General features: G+C 43.2%; 1 protein-coding gene across 1 annotated transcript in view; it reads right to left on the reverse strand.

The window, feature by feature from the left end:
• Window positions 1-394: 394 nt before the first annotated feature.
• The window catches only part of MOB3B (MOB kinase activator 3B), a gene marked incomplete at its 3' end in the record, with an annotated part of 182,655 nt that continues 163,663 nt past the window's right edge, over window positions 395-19,386 (reverse strand). Inside the window, 1 exon segment of the mRNA XM_014585787.2 lies at window positions 395-597. Within this exon segment, the coding sequence (XP_014441273.1) occupies window positions 395-597 (203 nt within the window).

The following is a 19,386-nucleotide window of genomic DNA, read 5'->3' on the forward strand; positions in this document are numbered from 1 at the left end:
TAGCAGGTTGTGGATGGTTGGTACTAAATATTGATTTACAGACTGAAGAAATAAATAGCTTTAATTAACAGTGTGAGAGTTGATAAGAGATAAAAGATAGCCACTTTTGGGAGTAACTATTATAGGTAAATGATTTGGAAATGAGAATTAAGGCCACTTCCTCAGGCTCAAGCCATAGTATTTCCACTACATTTTGTCACCTCTTTGGAAGAAATCTAAGACACTTATTTTGTGGCAGTGGACATCTTAGCATCTCTTGGTTGCTAGCAGAATGCTAAATCCTGTCTAATTCAGCAATTCTCTGGCTAACAGCTGGTTTCATTGGCATTTTCCATGGGTACTGTGACAAATGGCTGGGAGTAACTCGGTGCCATTACTGTACAGGGACACTTACCAAAGGCTCTAGCTCCTTGCGGTCTATGAGGTTCATCTCTGTGACGAAGTAATAGAAGTGTTTGTAGCAGGTGTTGACATGGGCCTCTGCACCCATCACAATGACTCGGTCAAAGTGATGGATGTAGACATGGACAAAGACCCGGAAAAGGCGGCACAAGATCTTCTTGCAGATCTGAAGGAAGTTCTTCGGGAAGGGAACACCTAGAAAAGAAAGGAGGGGGAAAAAAAGAAAAAAAGAGGAATGAAATCATGATGGGGAAGCACATTTTCCTCATACCTACACTCCACGTCATGGAAACAACAGGGAGAGGTGAGGACTGTAGCAAATTGGAAAGTATCTTCCCAAGTCCCCAGTGGCAGTAGCCACTGTGTGACTCTGCGACAGTGGTCATAAGGGGATAAAGGCCTTGGATTGTCAGGGTTTCTGATTTCTCCAGATAATTCAGAAGTCTGGAGTTCTATGTGAATGTGCTGCATTTAAAAAATGTTAGCAATTAATTTGGAGTTAAAAAAAATTCCTGAGTTGAAGGCTTTGCAGACTTGACTCACTCCTAACCCCCCAAGTCTCTGCATTGTGGAGATGGGACTCTCACATAGGAAGGGTAAGTAAAGGGGTGAGAAGCTCCTCAAACTAGGCCTTCCTTCCAGCTGGCACCTGAGCACCTGTGGCCAAGGGCAATCAGCCATGGTGGCAGACTCCCCAAGAGGTACAGACACAATTGTAACAGATGGGAAACTTCTTTAGTGGTCATAGATTCAGCGTTGGCTTTCTAAGTAGGACATTGTTTTCTAAAACTAAAATGACTTAATTACTACACAGCATAATCTCAGTTTTTATTAGGTTTTGGATGTTCCCATTGAGCAAGTGTAACAATCCGTGAAATGTGAAAGTCAACAAATGAAATACCCAAGTTAAAACAAAACAAAAATTTAATCTCTAGATTAATCTCTGGATTAAAACTACCAGTCTGCAAAATTCTGACCCAAAACTTTCCCTGAGATACACTATTTCTGAGGTGGGCAAACTCAACAAACTCCACAGACTGTTGCACCATGTCCCCTCCCCTTCATCTCTGTGAGGAAGGTAGGGGCTGATGGCTGTGTTTTCCATAATGCAAAGAGGGTAATTAGTTGTCAGAGGAGTTGCTTAGATTTTCTGTTGGAGAACCACACTCCCAGCTTGGTCAAAACAATGGACAGCAGAATGGCAATCCAACTTCCTTTCTGCCTCTCAAACCCTGCTTAAACACTTGTTATTTACACTGTCCTTAAGTGGTGACAAGTTATACTGGATTTCCAAATTAAACAGACTTCGAATTCATTCTCTCCTCTTTTTCCAGCTGTATGACTGTGGTCGTCCTCGGACTCCTGACTCCTTCATGACCAGAGATGTCAACATGAGTAAGATCCCCTACTGTGCCAAGAATACAGCAAGAGCTTACTCAATGACAATGTCCCCCACTTTTTCCTGCAAGGTGAGGGTTGGCTAGAGCATCTAGTTGTTGTTTTAAGGAAAATAACTGCTCTTATCATGAAAAGGTAGACCCACCCACCAGCCTTTCAGCAGTACCACAGAGCTGTGCCCAGGGAGTCCTGAGTCAGGTTGTCCTTGCCTCTACAGAGACCCCATGACAGCTGTCTGCTGAGAAACACTCCATAACGGGATCACATGGGACCTCCAGGGCAGGATGAGAGAAATGGAACATGTCTGACAGGCCGTCAGCACTGACAGGCTCTGCCTCCCCAAGGTCTGGACACTGATACTGGCTTTCCTTCAAAAACAAAGTGGCAATTTATCAATGAACCAGGGAGAGACTCAAGGCACAGCCTGGGCAGTTGACTGTTTGGGCAACAGATGCTGGGATTTGTGAGTGAGGGAGAGAAAGAGTTGGGGAGAAAGTGGAGAGCAGCCACTCACAGGTGCATGAGCTGTTTTCTGTGCTCAAGTGGGGCCAGCAGAGCACTGCTCCACTGCTGGGCTTGGGAGCATCAGCAGTCTCTGACGACCCCTGAGTCCTAGGGGTGATGGAATACTCCTCTGAATAGGTGTGTTCCCTTCAAAAGGGGATCCTATAACCCACCTGGCGACATATGTTATCTTCCCAACCTGTGAGAAGGATTATTATTCCTATTTCACAGATAGTAATACTGAAGCTCTGAAGCGTTTCACTTGCGAAAGAGTGGCTAGGATTTGTAGCAAGTCAGCCGGACTAAACTCAAAGCCTGGGTGTGATTCTTTCTCTTGCCTAGATTAGAGGCACAGCTTGATTGCTAAGCACAATGAGGCCTCTGAAGGTTATTCTTCAGGGGCACAGAAATATAAATAAGTCAAAGAAAGTGGATGGAGTGAGAAGGGTGGGGAAAAAGTCCACAGCATCAGAAGTTACATCCAGAGGTGATAAGAGGCCAGTGAATATACTCTGCTGTCTTCAAGGAGAAACATGCTTCCTGCCCAGGCCTTGAGACCACAGACCTGGGACTAACAATAAAAGCTAATATTTACTGAGCACTTACTATGTTCTAGGAACTGTGCCAAGCACTTTATGTGGATTAGTTGATTGAGTCCTTGATACAGCCCTTCAATTATTCCATTTCACAAATGAAGACACATACCTGGAAAAATTGAGTAGTTTCCTAAGGTCACCAGGGGACAAATAGTAGAGAAGAGAGCCAGCTGTGGTAGGGCAGTGATAACGCATGTTCTGCAATGACGAGACCACATGGGAAGGTTCTTGGTTTACGTCTCAAGGCCTCCCTGTGCAAGCCAGGCATGTGTGTATATGCTCATGATTTTAGTTGGTTGAGGGTGAATCGTAGACGAGGACCCTGTTGGGGGTTCCTCTCTCTCTCCTTCTCTCATAAACACACACACGCGCGCACAGAAGAAGAGGAATTTGGACCCAGATAGTCTAACTCCAAAGCCCATGAGCACCGCTCTGGACCTCTACACACACCTCCAGCTCCCAGGTCATTTCTTTGGGTGATCTGAACTCTCCCAGGTATGCTCTCTTTTCACTTCCAGTCTCAGAAACACCTCAACTGAAGGAGACACAGGGAGTTTCAGCTGCACCAGCTTACCTGCCTGGCTCTTTAAGCCCGTCTCCACACTCCCCATACCGACCATAGATAAAGCAAACTCTTACCACATCAAAGATGTTCATGGAAATTGCTGGGTCCCTTTAGATTCCCCAAGTTGCTGTTTCCCCCAAATTGCTATCTCTGCTCAGTTCTGAACTCTTGACTCTGCACTCCATTCCATAGTTGCTCTCTGGCCTTGTCTGTGGCCTAGAAGGTATTGTGCCTCTTGCCCGCTTTGGGTTCTGGCTTTACAGGAGTTCAGAGAAGTTGGTTTTAGTGTCTGGAAGACCTAGTTTAAAATCCAAGTCTTACCACTTACTAGCTGTGTAGGCAAGTTCCTTCATTATAAAGTTGGTTAATAGTTGCTTTGTAGTGTTGTTAGAATAATACCCGTACTACTATGCCTGGCTCTTAGTAGAAACTGTGGGCCACAGTTCTTGCGTCATCTCCCGCTGAACTCCTTGGGTAGACAGGACCTCAGGCTTAGAGTCTCTTTGCTCTGGCAGCTAAGTTGGGCCTGATCCTTCCCCGATTCCCTCCTTTAGACGTCATTCACTCTTCAAAAGTGAAGCTGCAAATGGTTCAAGTCGAGGCGTGCCCAGCATATACTACAGGCACCCCAGGCCAGCTCTGGAAGCTGAGAAGAGGCTGGAAGCCCAGGGAGCCTAGAAGCCCCAAGTATTCTCTGCTGTGCCATAGACAAAATCCCATCATAGAGTATCTGGTTAAGAATAGGAAAGCCGTTGGGACCAGCAGTTAGCGTAATGGTTACGTCGCTGGACTCCCACGTAGTCAACTGCGGTTCGAGTCCCAGACCTGGTGGCTTAAACTCATGCTGGGCGCGTGTGCGTGCGTGCCCAAGATCCCGAGAGGAGAATGGAGGAGAAGGGATTGCGGCGTGGCCATCCCCCCGGGGGGTGATTTCTCGCTTTCTGTCTCTCTGTCTCTCTCTGTCTGTCTGGCGAACGTAAGCGCCCTATAACAAAAACCTCTCAAAAAAAAAAAAAGAATAGGAAAGCCATAGGCACTTGGGACACTCATTCAATTACTGATGACTCAGGGGCCAATTTTGTACTTCTTGTGTTAATCTAGCCCTTTTTCTCACTTGTTCTCCTGCCCTTCCAGATGTGTAGATTTGTGTGTGTGTTTTAAATAAACTTCTTCAGAAGGTGGAACTAGGAGATTGTCCCTCCAGATGTAGAGAACTTGGATGTGCACCCCACAATGGACTCGAACTTTCTCATCCTGTGAACTGGCTCCATAGCAGCATGACAAGGCAAGACTCAGCCTCTGGGTCTGCTCCCTTCGCTGACAGACCCCAGTTCATAAAAACTGATTGATCTGAGGTTTGTTTTTCCTTCACGGTTGTACAATAAAGGGTTCAATCTCCAATAAACAGTCAACCAAAAGGGACCCCTGAGTGAGACCATTTAATTCTAGGGACACCCGATGCAGTGGTACTATTGTTTGTTTGTTTGTTTATTTATAAGCAACTGAGACTTTGCTCCGTTAAAGCATTTGTCCAGACCACACAACTAAAAAGTGGCAGATTTGACTGGAAAATTCAGGCTCTTTCAGACTGCATGGTGGCAGGGACCATGAAGGATGAGACCACCGTTTTATTACCTGCATTCAGCTCACTAGTTGAAAGAGCTCACAAAACATTTGTTTTAAATAAATACAATCTAGCAGTGGGAAGAATGAAAGGCTAATGACTCATCTCAAACGGCTGCTTGATTGACTACATCGGAAGTCTGTATGTGAAGGGACTGTGAGTGGCTGGTCTGGACAAAGGACAGGCTATGGGTCTACATGGCAGCACTGACACAGCATCAGATCCAGAACCAAACCCCACCCCTTACCCCTTCTTCCTCTCTTGAGTACATAATACTACGGACTCTCCACTTCAGTATTTCCCAATATACATTTTTAAAAAATCACTAATCCTAGGAGATCCTTGGCTAAAAAGATAGGTGGGTTCAAATATATTTGCAAAAATTTTGCTTTTACAGAGGTTTACGATATACCCAAGCATACTCATGGTAGACTATAGCAACAAATCCTATTTAAGTCTAAATTTGCCTTCTCCCATAGTATCTATTAGTTAAAGATAAAGTCTGTAATCAGACACCCCAGGTTTCATTTCTGGCTTTACCATCTATTAATGATATAACTATATGCCAATAGCTTAGTATCACTAAGCCTCAGTTTTCCCATTTGGAAAGAAATAGTTACATTAATGTTAATGATAGTTCATAAGGTTCTTTATTCCTAGCCTCTAGGCTGGATCAAAATTCACAGGTGTCTAAAAGGCTTTGCTTAATGCCCTGCAGATAGTAAGCACTCTATTGTGAAGAGTGGGCTTTAGTATGCCGGTGACCAAATGTTCTTCGTGACACTTTGGGACTGAATTTCTGTGCATATTTATTTGCAAGAAAGCAGTCTTGGTATTAATACATCAAGTCAGAATTTGCAAAGAACTCCAAATAGCGGGTACTCTGTTAAGCATTGGGCTAGCTTCGACCTTGTATTATTTTCCACAAGTTTCTCATCGTTAGGTCTTGTATTGCTGTGAATTATTTGAACAAAGGGATTGTTTTATATTGGGTTGTTGGAAAAGTCATAATGTATTTTTTTTTCTATGCAAAAATGCATCCCATGACTTTTCCAACAACCCAATGCTTTGATTCTACCTTTAGGGCCCCTAACTCAGGCAAGTCAGGGAATATGTCATCAATCCAGACTGAATCAGAAAAGAGCAGTGGTCTTATTTAGTCGCTATGTGAATATATATATCATCTTGTATTTAGGTGAGGAGAGGAAGAGTCCACAGTAGAAATGATAGTTCTTTGCTAGATTCTTTTTTTAAATAATTATTTATTTTATTTATTCATTCATTCATTTTTTAATTTTACCAGAGAGAGACAGAGGTTGAGAGTGAGAGAGAGAGAGGAAGTGAGAAAGCAAGCCACCAGATTCAGGACTCGAACCCCGGTTGGCCATGTGGGAATGTTCAGCGCCTTAACCACCACGCCACCCGCTGGTCCCCTTTGCTAGATTCTTAATAAAGTTCTGGCATGGAAGGCTGCACAGATCCAGCATAGGAGATGGAACAAAAAAACTTGAAACTCCTCTCTTTTAATCAGGAAGACCTCCCTTCTTTTCCTTTCAACCTAGTTTTCCAGGTGGGGAGAGTTAATTTTCAGTCACTGTACTCAATCAAGAAGTTAATGCTAGAAAGTATTAACCAGCAGTCTGAACTGAAATGCACTGTATATTTTAAGGGTTTGGAGTTAAACTTTGACTAGTTCTATAGTAACCCAGACAAATCATCAGCAATAATTCCAGACAGTTAGATAATTACTGATGATAGAACAACCTTTGATCAGGGGTCTCTAAGTAATTAGCAATCACTAATAGAGTCTCAGAGCATGCCCTTCCTCTATCCCACCCTGAAACACATCCTGTGACTCTCAGAATAAAGCTGGGCAATTTTAAGAAGTTGCTCTGAAATGAGAATGTGGCAGATGAGTGTTCCACAAACAGGTGACAAACATCCAGGTGTCAAGGATAACCTTGGCCATGGCTCCATTTCTGCAAACAGGTCAGTACTTGAAATGAGTTAGTGAACCCCAAAAAGGACTAGGCTGACCTTAGACTTCAGAGTGAGCCAAGGCATCATTCCTGGGAGTCAGAATCCAAACCAATCGCTCATGTGAGGCTCCAGCAGAAATCTGCTCAACAATTAGATTCAAAGTGAGGCTAGAGTTTGCCAGGCTATCCGGCCGTAGAAGAGGTAGGTCGGAGAGCTGAAGTGAAGGCACAGGGTGAGATTAATCTTCAGGCAGGGCTGGAGTCTCTCTTAAAGGCCTGATGAGGCAACCCCACAGCTATGTCTTTGCTGCTTGTGAAGCCTTGGTACTCAGTCAGGAACCAGCATCTGACAGAGGTTTGCTGGGTTTATGAATGTGTCTAACCACAACTTTCTGATCTCTAAGCCACATTCAGTGTAAGAGTTAAATCAAGCATGAAATATAAAAATGTCTCTAGGGCCCCATGTGGATTTGCCTTTCATCTCTGACTTAGTATATCTCCCTTCTCCCAAACAAAATTTAATAAAAATTCCTGCAATTTCTGAGCTTTGATCCATTTTTCTTTCACTTTCCCTCCTGACCCTTCCTTCCAGTAAGCTTTCAAATGTTCCACTCAATCCCTACATTTTGGGCACCCCTGAAAGAAAGTAAGTTGTTTACATAGCTTGTGTCATTCCTTTAATTCTGTTATGAAGACTAAAGAAAGAAGTCCTTTAGAGAATACACAAATGATTTGGATGGCAAAGTCCCCAAAGTCAAACGACATCCAAGGGAGTTTCTGAGCTAGCTGCTGCTCATTTCTGTTTTCATCACTTTCTCTCTTTCTTCTAAAGAAACAGGCTATCGCTTTGGAATAAGCTGGCCTGTGATCAGTGCTGGGTAGGGACATCAGAGAACTGCACTCCAAACCAGCTCCAATTTGGCAAGCAGCTGGCAGATACTCATCCTGTTTGCTAGTTGTTTACAGCCACAGCCTCTTCTTTCTTTGAGTTTGACTAAAGCCTTTCCTCATCCTCAGATTCAGATTCCCTGGCATCTGATATTCTGCCCCCAAAACGTTCCAGTGCTCAGATCACAGCTGGTGGTAAATTTATCTGCGGAAATCCCTGCTTCAGTCTGCTACCCTCTCGAGACTGCACACTCCTGAGAGCAAGGACTGTGTTCATTCTCCCCACATATGTCCCTCCTGTGCCCAGCATGGAGCCTGGAGAAAGCAGGCATGAAATAAATACTTGCTGACTGTTGGAATGAGAGTCAAGCTCCTATGCCATCTGCTTAACCTAAAACCAAAGCTGACTCAGGATTTACAGAGCCAATTTGTCATGAAAGGGACTCTGAATCCACGTCTGTCTGATTCTCGAGTCTATGCTCTTTTTACTGTACCAGGAAGCTTTATAGGGTTCTTACAGTTCCTTTCATCTTACTCCAACCCAACTGGCAGAATTGGGGAAATAAACTAGTTTAAAGATGAAGGCAGAAAACAGTAGTTTGACTTTTATATCCCCAAAAGTATTTGTCACTGGGGTGCAGGACATGGTTAGGTATCTGACTCTGGAGTCCATCATACTTAGGTTCAAATTCCAGCTGTGAATTTCTGTACTGCTTATCCTGGAGCAAGTTCACTGACTTCCAAAAGGTTGTTTCCTTACCTGAGGAATGATGATGCTATGGTTTGTATGCCCCCCCTCCCACACCAAATTCCTATGTTGAGATTTGGTTGCGATGGGATTAAGAGGGTGAAAACACTCAGACTATGGTGTTGAAAGATGGGGCCTTGGGGGACTGGCAGGTGGTATGGTAGTTAAGGTGCTGATCGTGGTTCAGGTCTTGAATCTGGTGGCTTGCTTTCCTACTTTCCCTGTCTCTGTCTGTCTCTATCTCTGATCAAATTTAAAAAATACTGATAATAATAATTAATAAAATTAAAGGAGGAATAAAAATGGGACCTCTAGAAAGACATTAGGATTAAGGTCGTGAGGGCAGAGCCTCCATGACTGACTCCTGGTAGGTGTGTAAAGACAGGAAGTGAGACAGACTCGGTGGACACAGAGCAGACACAGATGGTCTGCTCTGCTCTCTCTTGGTGATCAGTTCCTCAGGACTCTGCAAGACCCTGCTAGATCTGGCAGCTGGACCTTGGACCTCTAAACCATGGGCTGAATAAACTTTTATTTCTATAAATCACCAAGTTTCAGGTATTTTACATTTCGGCAATGGAACAGATTAGATTATGTGATAATACTATTTAGCTCTTCATGAGTCTATGAGGCCTAATAAGAAGCCCAGTGCCACAAGGCATCTATCTAACAAATGGCAACTGATGCTACTAACGTTGCAAAGGTAGCTTTTCGTCATTAATGCCAAGATGAGCTGGGAGGAGGGTAAATGAAACAGGACAGGTGAGGTTAGCTTTTCTCCAAAAGGATGAACTCTTCCCTGGAAGGTGGATTGGGAAGTTATGTGATATATGGGAATATCATGCGAGCTATCCAAGGAGTTCCACATGATGGAACTCAATGCCCGGGCCAGTTCTTCAGAGACCCCTTCCTGGCATGTCAGTAACAAATGTCCACATGTCCCCTTAAAACTGTCGTTCATGCCTGAGAGCATCGGTGCTGTCCTTTTTGTCTTTGGAGCCCAGTAATAGGAGTGTGCATGTGAAAATCCCTCTAGAAGACATAAAAATCACTCATTCTCAATAGCTCATGAATAAAAACAACATCCCACACACGTGGGAAAAGAAAACAGACCTCCTCTGGCAGCGCGGCTGAGTATTTCCAAAATACTTGCAAAACAAAGTACAGTTAGATCACAAAGGGGGGAAAAAAAAGAACAACCCAGATGTTTCTTACAAATACACATCCTCCCCCCTTGAGTTTACTCTCCTGCCCCTTCACATCCATCCACATTCTCCTGCCGCCTGCAACATATACATATTTATCTAAGGGAGCCTCATGCTCCTTCTGATGCTGACGAAAATTCGGCTTCAGAGGATTGATTCCTCCTAGCAGATGTTTTGTGTTATCTCAGTGCGTTCCTCAAGAAAGTGTCTGTTCATGATGCCAAGAAAAACAATCCTGTGTAGCAGAGCCCTGTTCCTCTGGAAAAAAAGAAAAAAAAAAAAAGCCCCCAAACAAGCAGACAGCTGCAAATGGTTAGAAATAAACTGGCTGCTACTCTATTTTCCAACTCCTTTCGTCTGCCCTTCCACAACCCTCTTGTGGTACCTTCCAGTCTGTTATCATGGTGGTTGCACCGAAAGAAAGGGAAATAGCCAAGCATGTGGTTATATGTTCTAAACAGACTGTTAATTCAGACGTGCCATTTGCTGGGCATAGGAAGCCCTGTTTCAGCCACCCAAAGGAGCAACTACAAACACAGAGTGCCTGCTCGTCACACTTCCCTCTTTGTCCCCAGTGCTACTTCTCAGGGACTGGAGGATAGGCCTGCTGTCAAGGCACCAACACGGAGATAGAAGTAGGTTAAGAAAGCGCCAAGAAAACCAGAGAAAAATATTGACTACAGATTGACAGTTAAGCCAACTTCAGGACCAGCCGTGGTGGCGCAGCACTTGCACAACGCTCCACAATGCTGGGAAAGGCTGACAGCGGGGGAAGAGAGAAAGAGAGAGATCGCGGCATGAGACCCTACTGAGGGCTGCTCTCTCTAGCTTATGAAAGAAATAAATCAACACATTTAATAAATAAATTAATTAATAAAATTCTAGCCAGTTCAAACCTGCCCAGTTTGCTAAAAATCAAATGGGCCAAATGAGATGGAGAGAGCTGAAAACAGGATGTTAATGAACTTCATTAGTACAGGAAAGTTAGGCTACACCATGAGCCCCCGTCAGAATGTGAAAATGACCCAGATTTCTTGTCATGAATGTGAGATTGTGCATACCCTCACAAGTAACACTATTCTTTATTCACCAGCAGAATCTTTGCTCCATTATGTCGGGGGCAATTAGTACCATATCTTATCTGAATAGTTTCTAATTATAAACTTCTCTCCACCCTCACTGCCTCTTCCCTAGTTGAAGCCATAATCATGATCTCCCTCCTGCCCCCCTCACCCAAAAATATGTAACTGAGCTCCAGTCCCCACCTGGCAGGTATAGGATCTTCCTAATCTGTTGATCTAACCAGGAAGTCTGTCTTTTCACATAAAGCTCTAAAGTAGTTTACTCCTGCTTCCAGGGTAAAATAAAAGCTATTGAACCTGATAGGGCAGGCAAGACCCTTTAGGGTTTCACATATGTGCCTCTGTCCACCATCATCTCTGGGTCCTCCCAACTTGCATATAATAAGATTCCAGTATGTGAAAAGAAGATCTTCCCGCTTGCTCACTTCTGAGTGTTGCCACATGTTGGAGAGTTACCAGCTTGGAGCCCTCTTCCCCAACTTCTCCTTTTTGTTTGGTCAACTCTATTTGTTATTCAAATAAGTAATCACTTCCTCTAGAATGTCCTCCTTGCTTACCTCCCTCCCAGTCTAGTAAGGCTTATCTTTTGATTTTTTTGCTATAGGGCAAATGCACTCGCCAGAGAGACAGAGAGAGACAGAAAGTGAGAAATCACCCCCAAGGGGGATGTCCACTTTGCAATCCCTTTTCCTCCATTCTTCTCTCAGGATTTTGGGCATGCATGTACACGTGCCCGGCACGAGTTTGAAGCCGCTGGGTCCAGGACTCCAACTGCGGCCAACTATGTGAGAGTCCAGTGATGTAACCATTATGCCATCTGCTGGTTCCAAGCCTTATCTTAATACCCGGTACTTCTCCAGGACAATACTTGCCACATTGTTTTGTAATTGAACTTTTTGTCTGTCTCCCAATAGACTGACCCTTTCGTAATATCAGGGAATGTTTCTTTTTGTTTTGCTTTGTTTTTAGTTTTTTGCTATGGTATACATTGTACTTGCCAGAGAGAGAGAGGGAAAGTGAGAAATCACTTCCTGCGGAGGCAGGGGGATGGTCATATTGCAATCCCTTCTCCTCTGTTCTCCCCGTGAGAATTTGGGTATGCATACACATGTACCCAACATGATTTTTCAAGTCACTGGGTCTGGGACTTGAACTGCAGAGTCAGCCACATGAGATCCAGCTGCCTTGACCTCCACACCACCTGTTGGTCCAGGGAACGTATCTTTCTTGTTTAGTTATCCCTGGCATCTAATACATACCAGACTATAACAGTTCACAATAAGTATTTGTTGAATGAATAGAATGGACAGAATGTTTATGCTCTTCTTGAATTTATGTATAAATTCCTAACCCCCAAAGTGATAGTATTAGAATCTGTTCTTTATAAGCCATCCAGTTTGTGACATTGGCGTTACAGCAGCCTGAGTGGACTAAGACAGAGAAGAAGTGAACAAATGACTTCATAAACCAGAGTAACATCAGGGTGGTCCACAGTCCTGCTTGGTTCCTCCTAACTTTCACAACTCCAAGCAGTGACCCTCGAGTCAGTCTGAAAACCATCGCTCTGTGGAAAGACCCCCCCACCCGCCCAGGGAATTGCTATAGGCCCATATTTAACCTTGTCACATCTAAGGCAGTAAGATTATGGAAAAATTAATACACAATTATCTTTTCACATCTGACAGAACTCAAAGAGAAATACATTTTTTTCTTTCTTTCTTTTTAATTGCCAGAGGGCAAGTGCACTCACCAGAGAAATAGAAAGGAAAAAAGCACTCCTCAATAGGACTTGGTCATGCTGCAGTCCCTTCCTTTTCATTTCTCCCCATTTCGTAGGTATTTTTGGTACACACGCATACACACTTAGTGTAGTTTTTCAAGCCACCTGGACCAGGAATTGAACTGCGGTTGACCATATAGGATCTGACTCCCAACACACAGTACTTAACTACTATGCTATTGGACTGGCCCAAGAAATGCATTTCTATCAGTTGTTAACTGATACTGAGGAAGAAGTATCTTCCTCCTCAAATTATATTATATATGAAGTTGTGCAAAGTTTATGGCAAATACATATCATGAAAATACTATGCATGGATTTCTAATTTTTTTGCACCAAAAGAGTACAAATTTCTTGAAACTCCCTTGTATTGTGCTGAAGTACCTATTTTCACCTAATTGAAAAGGTGTAAAACAGATGGTTTTCCAGAATTACTGAAGTTTGCAACAATCCAGGATTGATTAACAAACAAATAATCCTGGGCTATATAATGGAAGGAGGCAGGGGCAAGTGAGATTGTAACAGTAATTGGTCCTCTTTATAAAAGGTGTGTGGTGGGGGTGGGGGGGTCCAGAAAGAACAATAAATGAAACCTAAATTGAGAGTACTTTTCAGAGAGAGAAGGAAGAGTGACCAATACGGCAATCTGAGGCTGAAATATAACTTGTTGGGAGATCTTCTCTAGACAGAAAATGTCTAGAGAGGAAAGCTTGCAAAAGCAGTTCAGGGCAACACTACACGCAAAAATCTCCCAGGCATGGGGCAGAGGGGAATAATGTACATGAACACAGATGTCTCTTTACACCTAGGAGGGAGGAGTGACGGCAGAGACTGAGAATCTTTCATCTCTCTTCCTCCTCCTCCTTTCCCTTCCTCCTCTCTCCTCTCCCTCCTCCTCCTCTTCTTCTCTCTCTCTTTTTACCTCCCTCTCTCTCTCACACACATGCCCTCTGGCATGAATAAATGAAAAATAAAATCTGTTCATTGGCTCAGAGCTGAGCTAAATTCATGAACTAAGCTGAGTAACTCAAGTAAATGATTTATTAATACTTGGAGTGTTTTAAACCAAGAATCACACATTCAAATGTCTTCAGGGGTTCCAAAGGAACATAAATGAGTAAAGTAGGTTGGGAATAATATGATAAGGAGTGATGCAGGTAATGACAACCTGGATAATGGATTATGCAGGAAAGGGAAAAGGCCTCTCAGCCTTAGCTGATTGTTGTGCAATAGGAATATGGGCCTAGGACTGCCAGAACGTCTGGTCTTTCAAGGAAATTCAGAAATCTAGATTCCTACATGAAATCTCCTCGCAGTTAAATGTCAGTTAATTCAAAAATTTTAAAAATTAAACTTTGTATTTATTACTATTTTTAAAAGTTTATTTATTTCTTCCATAATTGAGAGAGAGAGACAGCACCTCCAACAGGGTCTTGTTGCCGTGATCCACCCTCAGCTTCAGGCAGTCCTACACCATGGCTACGTGCATGGTTGGCACACTGAGGGGGGTCTCCAGATATGAACCTGGAATCCTCCCACGTAGGTCATTCTCATACAGTGTGGCTGGGCCATGTCTGGCTCCACAATATTTATTTTTTATAGGCAGCCTAGGTTTGACTCTCTAAACTAACAGCTTAATTTTTAAAAAATTTAAATCAAAAAGAAAAAAAAGCTACCACTCTGGTAGCTATAAGCACATGCAAAAATCAGATGATAGTTTATATCAGTTTTCAACAAAAAGGAATTAAGGCTTCTTGGGGAAATGACTGATTTTAGGAATGAAGTAGGAAGTTTAAAAAATGGTCTGGAGGCCAGAGTGGTTAAGATGCTAGACTCCCACATGACTGACCATGGTTCGAGTCCCAGACATAGTCGCTTAAAAACACGCCGGGCACACGTGTGTGCATAGCCAAAATCCTGAGAAGATTGGAAATGAAGGGACTGTGGCATGGCCATCTCCCTAAGGGGGTGATTTCTTACTCTTTGTCTCTCTCAGTTCTCCAGCAAGCGCACGTGCTCTAGAGCAAAAATATCTCTCTGGAAAAAAAAAAAAAAAAAAAAGATGGTCTGAAAGAGCTTGTAACACCAGAATGAAAGGAGGTGCTCAATAAAAGCACAATGAGGGACCAGCCGTTGGCGTAATGGCTATGTTTCTGGATTCCCACGTGTCGACCGCGGTTCGCGTCCCAGACCCGGTGGCTTAAAACTCACACCGGGCACGTGTGCGTGCGTGCCCAAGATCCTGAGAGGAGAACGGAGGAGAAGGGATCGCAGTGTGGCCATCCCCCCCTGGGGGGTGATTTCTTGCTTTCTGTCTGTCTCTCTGTCTCTCTCTGTCTGTCTGGCGAGCGTATGCGCCCTATAGCAAAAACCTCTCCAAAAAAATAAAAACAAAAAAATAAAGTAAAAGCACAATGATGGGTATAGTTAAAGGGACACAGGGCCGACATGGAAGAGCTCCTGAATAGCCAAAGGAGGAATGATCTGAGCAACAAAGTGAACGTACTAGTACTGGATTATAATCCAAAGGATGAACTAAACATCCATGAGTTTGTACTGAATGGAGAATAGAGAATCTCCTGTGCAATGGGATTCTAAATAATTTATGCAGACACTCCCACTTGTGGGGGTAGAGCCCTTGAGTATGGGCTGTGCTTGGTGACTTGTTTCCAAGGAGTGCAGAATGGAAATAGGGAAGAGGAGTAGCTTTACATTGAAGGAATGTGGTGAGCAAAGTCTTGGCCAACTAATCAAGGTTAATATCAATAGTCATAAAATTATTTCCTTTTTTTTTTTCTTTTCTTTTTTTGGAGAGGTTTTTGCTATAGGGCGCATGCGCTCGCCAGACAGACAGAGAGAGACAGAGAGATAGAAAGCGAGAAATCACCCCCCAGAGGGGATGGCCACGCCACAATCCCTTCTCCTCCATTCTCCTCTCGGGATCTTGGGCACGCATGCACACGCGCCCGGCGTGAGTTTTAAGCCACCGGGTCTGGGACGCGAACTGCTGTCGACTACGTGGCAGTCCAGCGACATAGCCATTATGCTAACTGCATAACTTGAAATTAAGAATCTCAAGATGGAGACAGCAGAGTATTAAACCAAGTAAGCAGCCCGCAGGCCACAGTTCCTGTCTGACTGTACAGGTTGCACACCCACGAGGCTGGCCGTTTCTGATATGTCATATGATCTCACAGTGCTGTCCAGAGGTCATCCTTACCACACAACATATCCACCATACACTTGTTATTTATTCATTAACTAATTTAAATAACTAAAAAATGCTTACTTATTTGTGGCTGTACTACGTACAAGGGATTCAACAATAAGCAAAAGAGTTAAATTGGATGGTAAATCATAAGGTCATCTTATACGTAAGTGAACTCCAGCAGTAACAGTTGACCTCGGGCCTCTCCCAGATGCAGACAACCAGGAAGTTCATCCTTTTATCATCTCTATTTTCCCCCTGTCTCTTATCTCAACCGCAACACTCTCTACCTAGAGGGAGACTTCTGAAGAAAGTGCATTTTTTAAAAATTCTAAGTATGTAAAAGTTTTGTTGAGGCTATTTTATAACATTTGCAATTTAAAGTTTCAATTACACTCCCTCCTTGTAGAAACTTATTTCCTGAACATCTAAGGTACACGATATTAATACATGTAAATAACCTATCCTGAACAAAACAACAAACCCATTAGTTGTTTTCTCTATGTGGCAGATGAGGAAGAAGGAAGCTAAAAAAAGGCTGTGTCATTTACCCACTGATACAGAGAGTGGAGCTGGAATTTCAACCCCGATCCAGCCTAGACTAAAACATCAATTTCCCAAACAAATACATCTTCTACCCCTCAAAAACCAAGGCAGTACCTTTAAAATTATTTTTTAAATTAACCTCATTATTGACAAAGTACCTTTTAACAGTTAAAAAAAAACCCCAAAACTTCAACTGAAATAAATTACTGTTAGGTCACTAGCCAACTTCAAGGTCCTTATGAGACATGACTTTTGAGGAAAAGAGTCTTGAGAATTAAGACATGTGTGAGACCAGCAGTTAGCATAATGGCTATGTCGCTGGACTCCCACGTAGTCGACCACGGTTCGAGTCCCGGACCCGGCGGCTTAAACTCATGCCGGGCGCGTGTGCGTGCATGCCCAAGATCCCGAGAGGAGAAAGGAGGAGGGGGATTGCGGCGTGGCCATCCCCCCACCCCGGGGGGTGATTTCTCGCTTTCTATCTCTCTGTCTCTCTCTGTCGTTCTGGTGAGCGCATGTGCCCTATAGCAAAAAAACCTCTCCAAAAAAAAAAAAAAAGAGAGAGAGAGAGAATTAAGACATGTGTCTTGGAATTTGTTGGTGGTGAGACAGGGATAGAAAGATGAATGAGAGGATGCAGGTAACTAAAGCAATCACCTCTCTAGAACTTGAGATTGGAAAACAGAGGTGAGAAACTAAAGGATGCGGGTCAGTCAGCCAACAGGGGTGTTTGGTTTGGACTACAAAATATTTTTGAAATATTGCCAACAGTTAGAAATTGGGAACTATAATATAAAGATCATGAATTTTGGTATCTTTTGGGAAAACTTGGAAGACCTGGCACAACTAGATTGAAATTCCCCATGCAGCAACGGCTCAGTAACGCCTATTCCCCATGCATGGGGGATGCTGTACATGTTTCTAGGTGGCCCCATTTATTCTGCTCTTTAATTTGGCCAGCCTGGACCTTTTACAGAAAATGTCCATGGTTGCAGATATGATTGCATTAAGTGGTAGGTACTGCGGGTGGCTGCCCTTCCTTGAGATAGGTATCCTGCTCTCTAAAAAAGGGCTCTGTCCACCATGGGGTCACCCCCAGAATGCTGCCTGCTGGCCTGCTACCTGCTCACTTAGGTTGAGCTGACAATCCGAGCTACGTGGAAGCTCTAGCCCAAACATTTTCTTCTTTTGTGTTGAATGGCCAAGAGGAACTTGGTTACATGGGAAATGTCTATTGGTAATACTGGAAAAACATTGACATAGTAACACTGTTTTTGACACTTTGTACTTCACATTCCTTCTTCCAGGCCTCACTGAGCACTATAGTGGGATGGTCTCTCTTCAGATACTCCATTTGACACAAATATGTAGAAGGTACCATTTGCTTATTTACTAAAGAAAACTCCAGGGAGCATGCACAGACAGATTTCTATGAGTGATGAAGGCAAATGGGCTTGGTGTTTTGCAACATAGGCATTTTCTCATTGCCTTTTCTTTATTTACGTCTATAGGTGATCCTCAAGTTACATATGTTTGACTTTTAACTATCTATATATTTGCATAGCATCCATGGACATGGTTAACCCCCTACTAGTATGGCACATTAGGTCCATGATACATTAACTAACTGCAGTGATGTTTTGGTGGTGTTCCATGAAAGCCCAGTTGGCCAGCTATATTCATTCCAGGAGAAAACAAAAGCCCCACCTCACCGCAGGCCTCCTGGGAGGCCTCTAGGAGCCCCTGCTGTCTGTTCCCACCTGGGGACCCACCCTGCAGAGCAAAAGTCCTCTTGCCCACTATCACTTCCCTAGGCTCCTGTCAAGATTCTCACATTTCCTGGGCCCAAAGGCATTACCACTCTTTGGGGCTGTAATTAGCAATTTTTAAATGTTTTCTAGTTCCCTGAAAAAAACCTCTAACCTATAAATCTACAGTTTGTATTTCAGATGGGTGTTGGGGACTTCAAAAAGTTTGTGGAAAAATGGAATAACTTATGAGTTTATTTTGCCACCCCCCAAATGAAATCCATGTATAGTTTGTTCATAATATATATTTTCTATGAACTTTTTGAAGACTCCACTCATATATTTAAAAAAAAAATAGGTGACTATCTAAACTCTTTCAGTCTGATCATAAAAGTAATATCATTGAAAATTAGAGGGGCCGGCAGGTGGCGTGGTGGTTAAAGGTGCTGGACTCCCACATGGCCGACCATGGTTCAAGTCCTGAATCTGGTGGCTTGCTTTCTCACTTTCCCTCTCTCTCTCTGTCTGTCTGATCAAACTGGAAAGTAACAATAATAATAAATAAAGTTAAATAAAATAATTTTTTTAAAAAGAAAATTAGAAAAAGTTGTCAAGTCTAAATATAACTGTCACCCATAACTCCACCAAAAATAACCTCTAGTAATATTTTGGTGTGTTACCTTGTTCATTTTTCTGTGTGTATGTGTGTGTGTGTGTGTATGTGTGTGTGTGAGTGTGTGTGTAGTTTGTAGTTTTTAAAAAATGATTATAATCATACTACATAGTTTGTATATTCCTTTTTGCACTTAACATTATATTGTGAATATTAAATATTCTTTGAACAATGAATCATCATATACTCTTCACACAGCTTCAACAATTATTAAGATAAAGTGATGTTTAGAAGACTCTTCTTGTGCATATCTTTGGCAGTTGGTCTTAGACAATTTTGCTTGGCTAGATTCTTAGAAGTAGGCTAGTTCCGGGGGAACCAGCAGTTAGTGTAATGGCTATGTCGCTGGACTCCCACGTAGTCGACCGCGGTTTGTGTCCCGGACTCGGTGACTTAAAACTCACGCCTGGCGCGTGTGCGTGCGTGCCCACGCTCCCGGG

This window comes from Tupaia chinensis, unplaced genomic scaffold, assembly GCF_000334495.1.
Source record: "Tupaia chinensis unplaced genomic scaffold, TupChi_1.0 Scaffold000093_1, whole genome shotgun sequence".
NCBI lineage: Eukaryota > Metazoa > Chordata > Mammalia > Scandentia > Tupaiidae > Tupaia > Tupaia belangeri.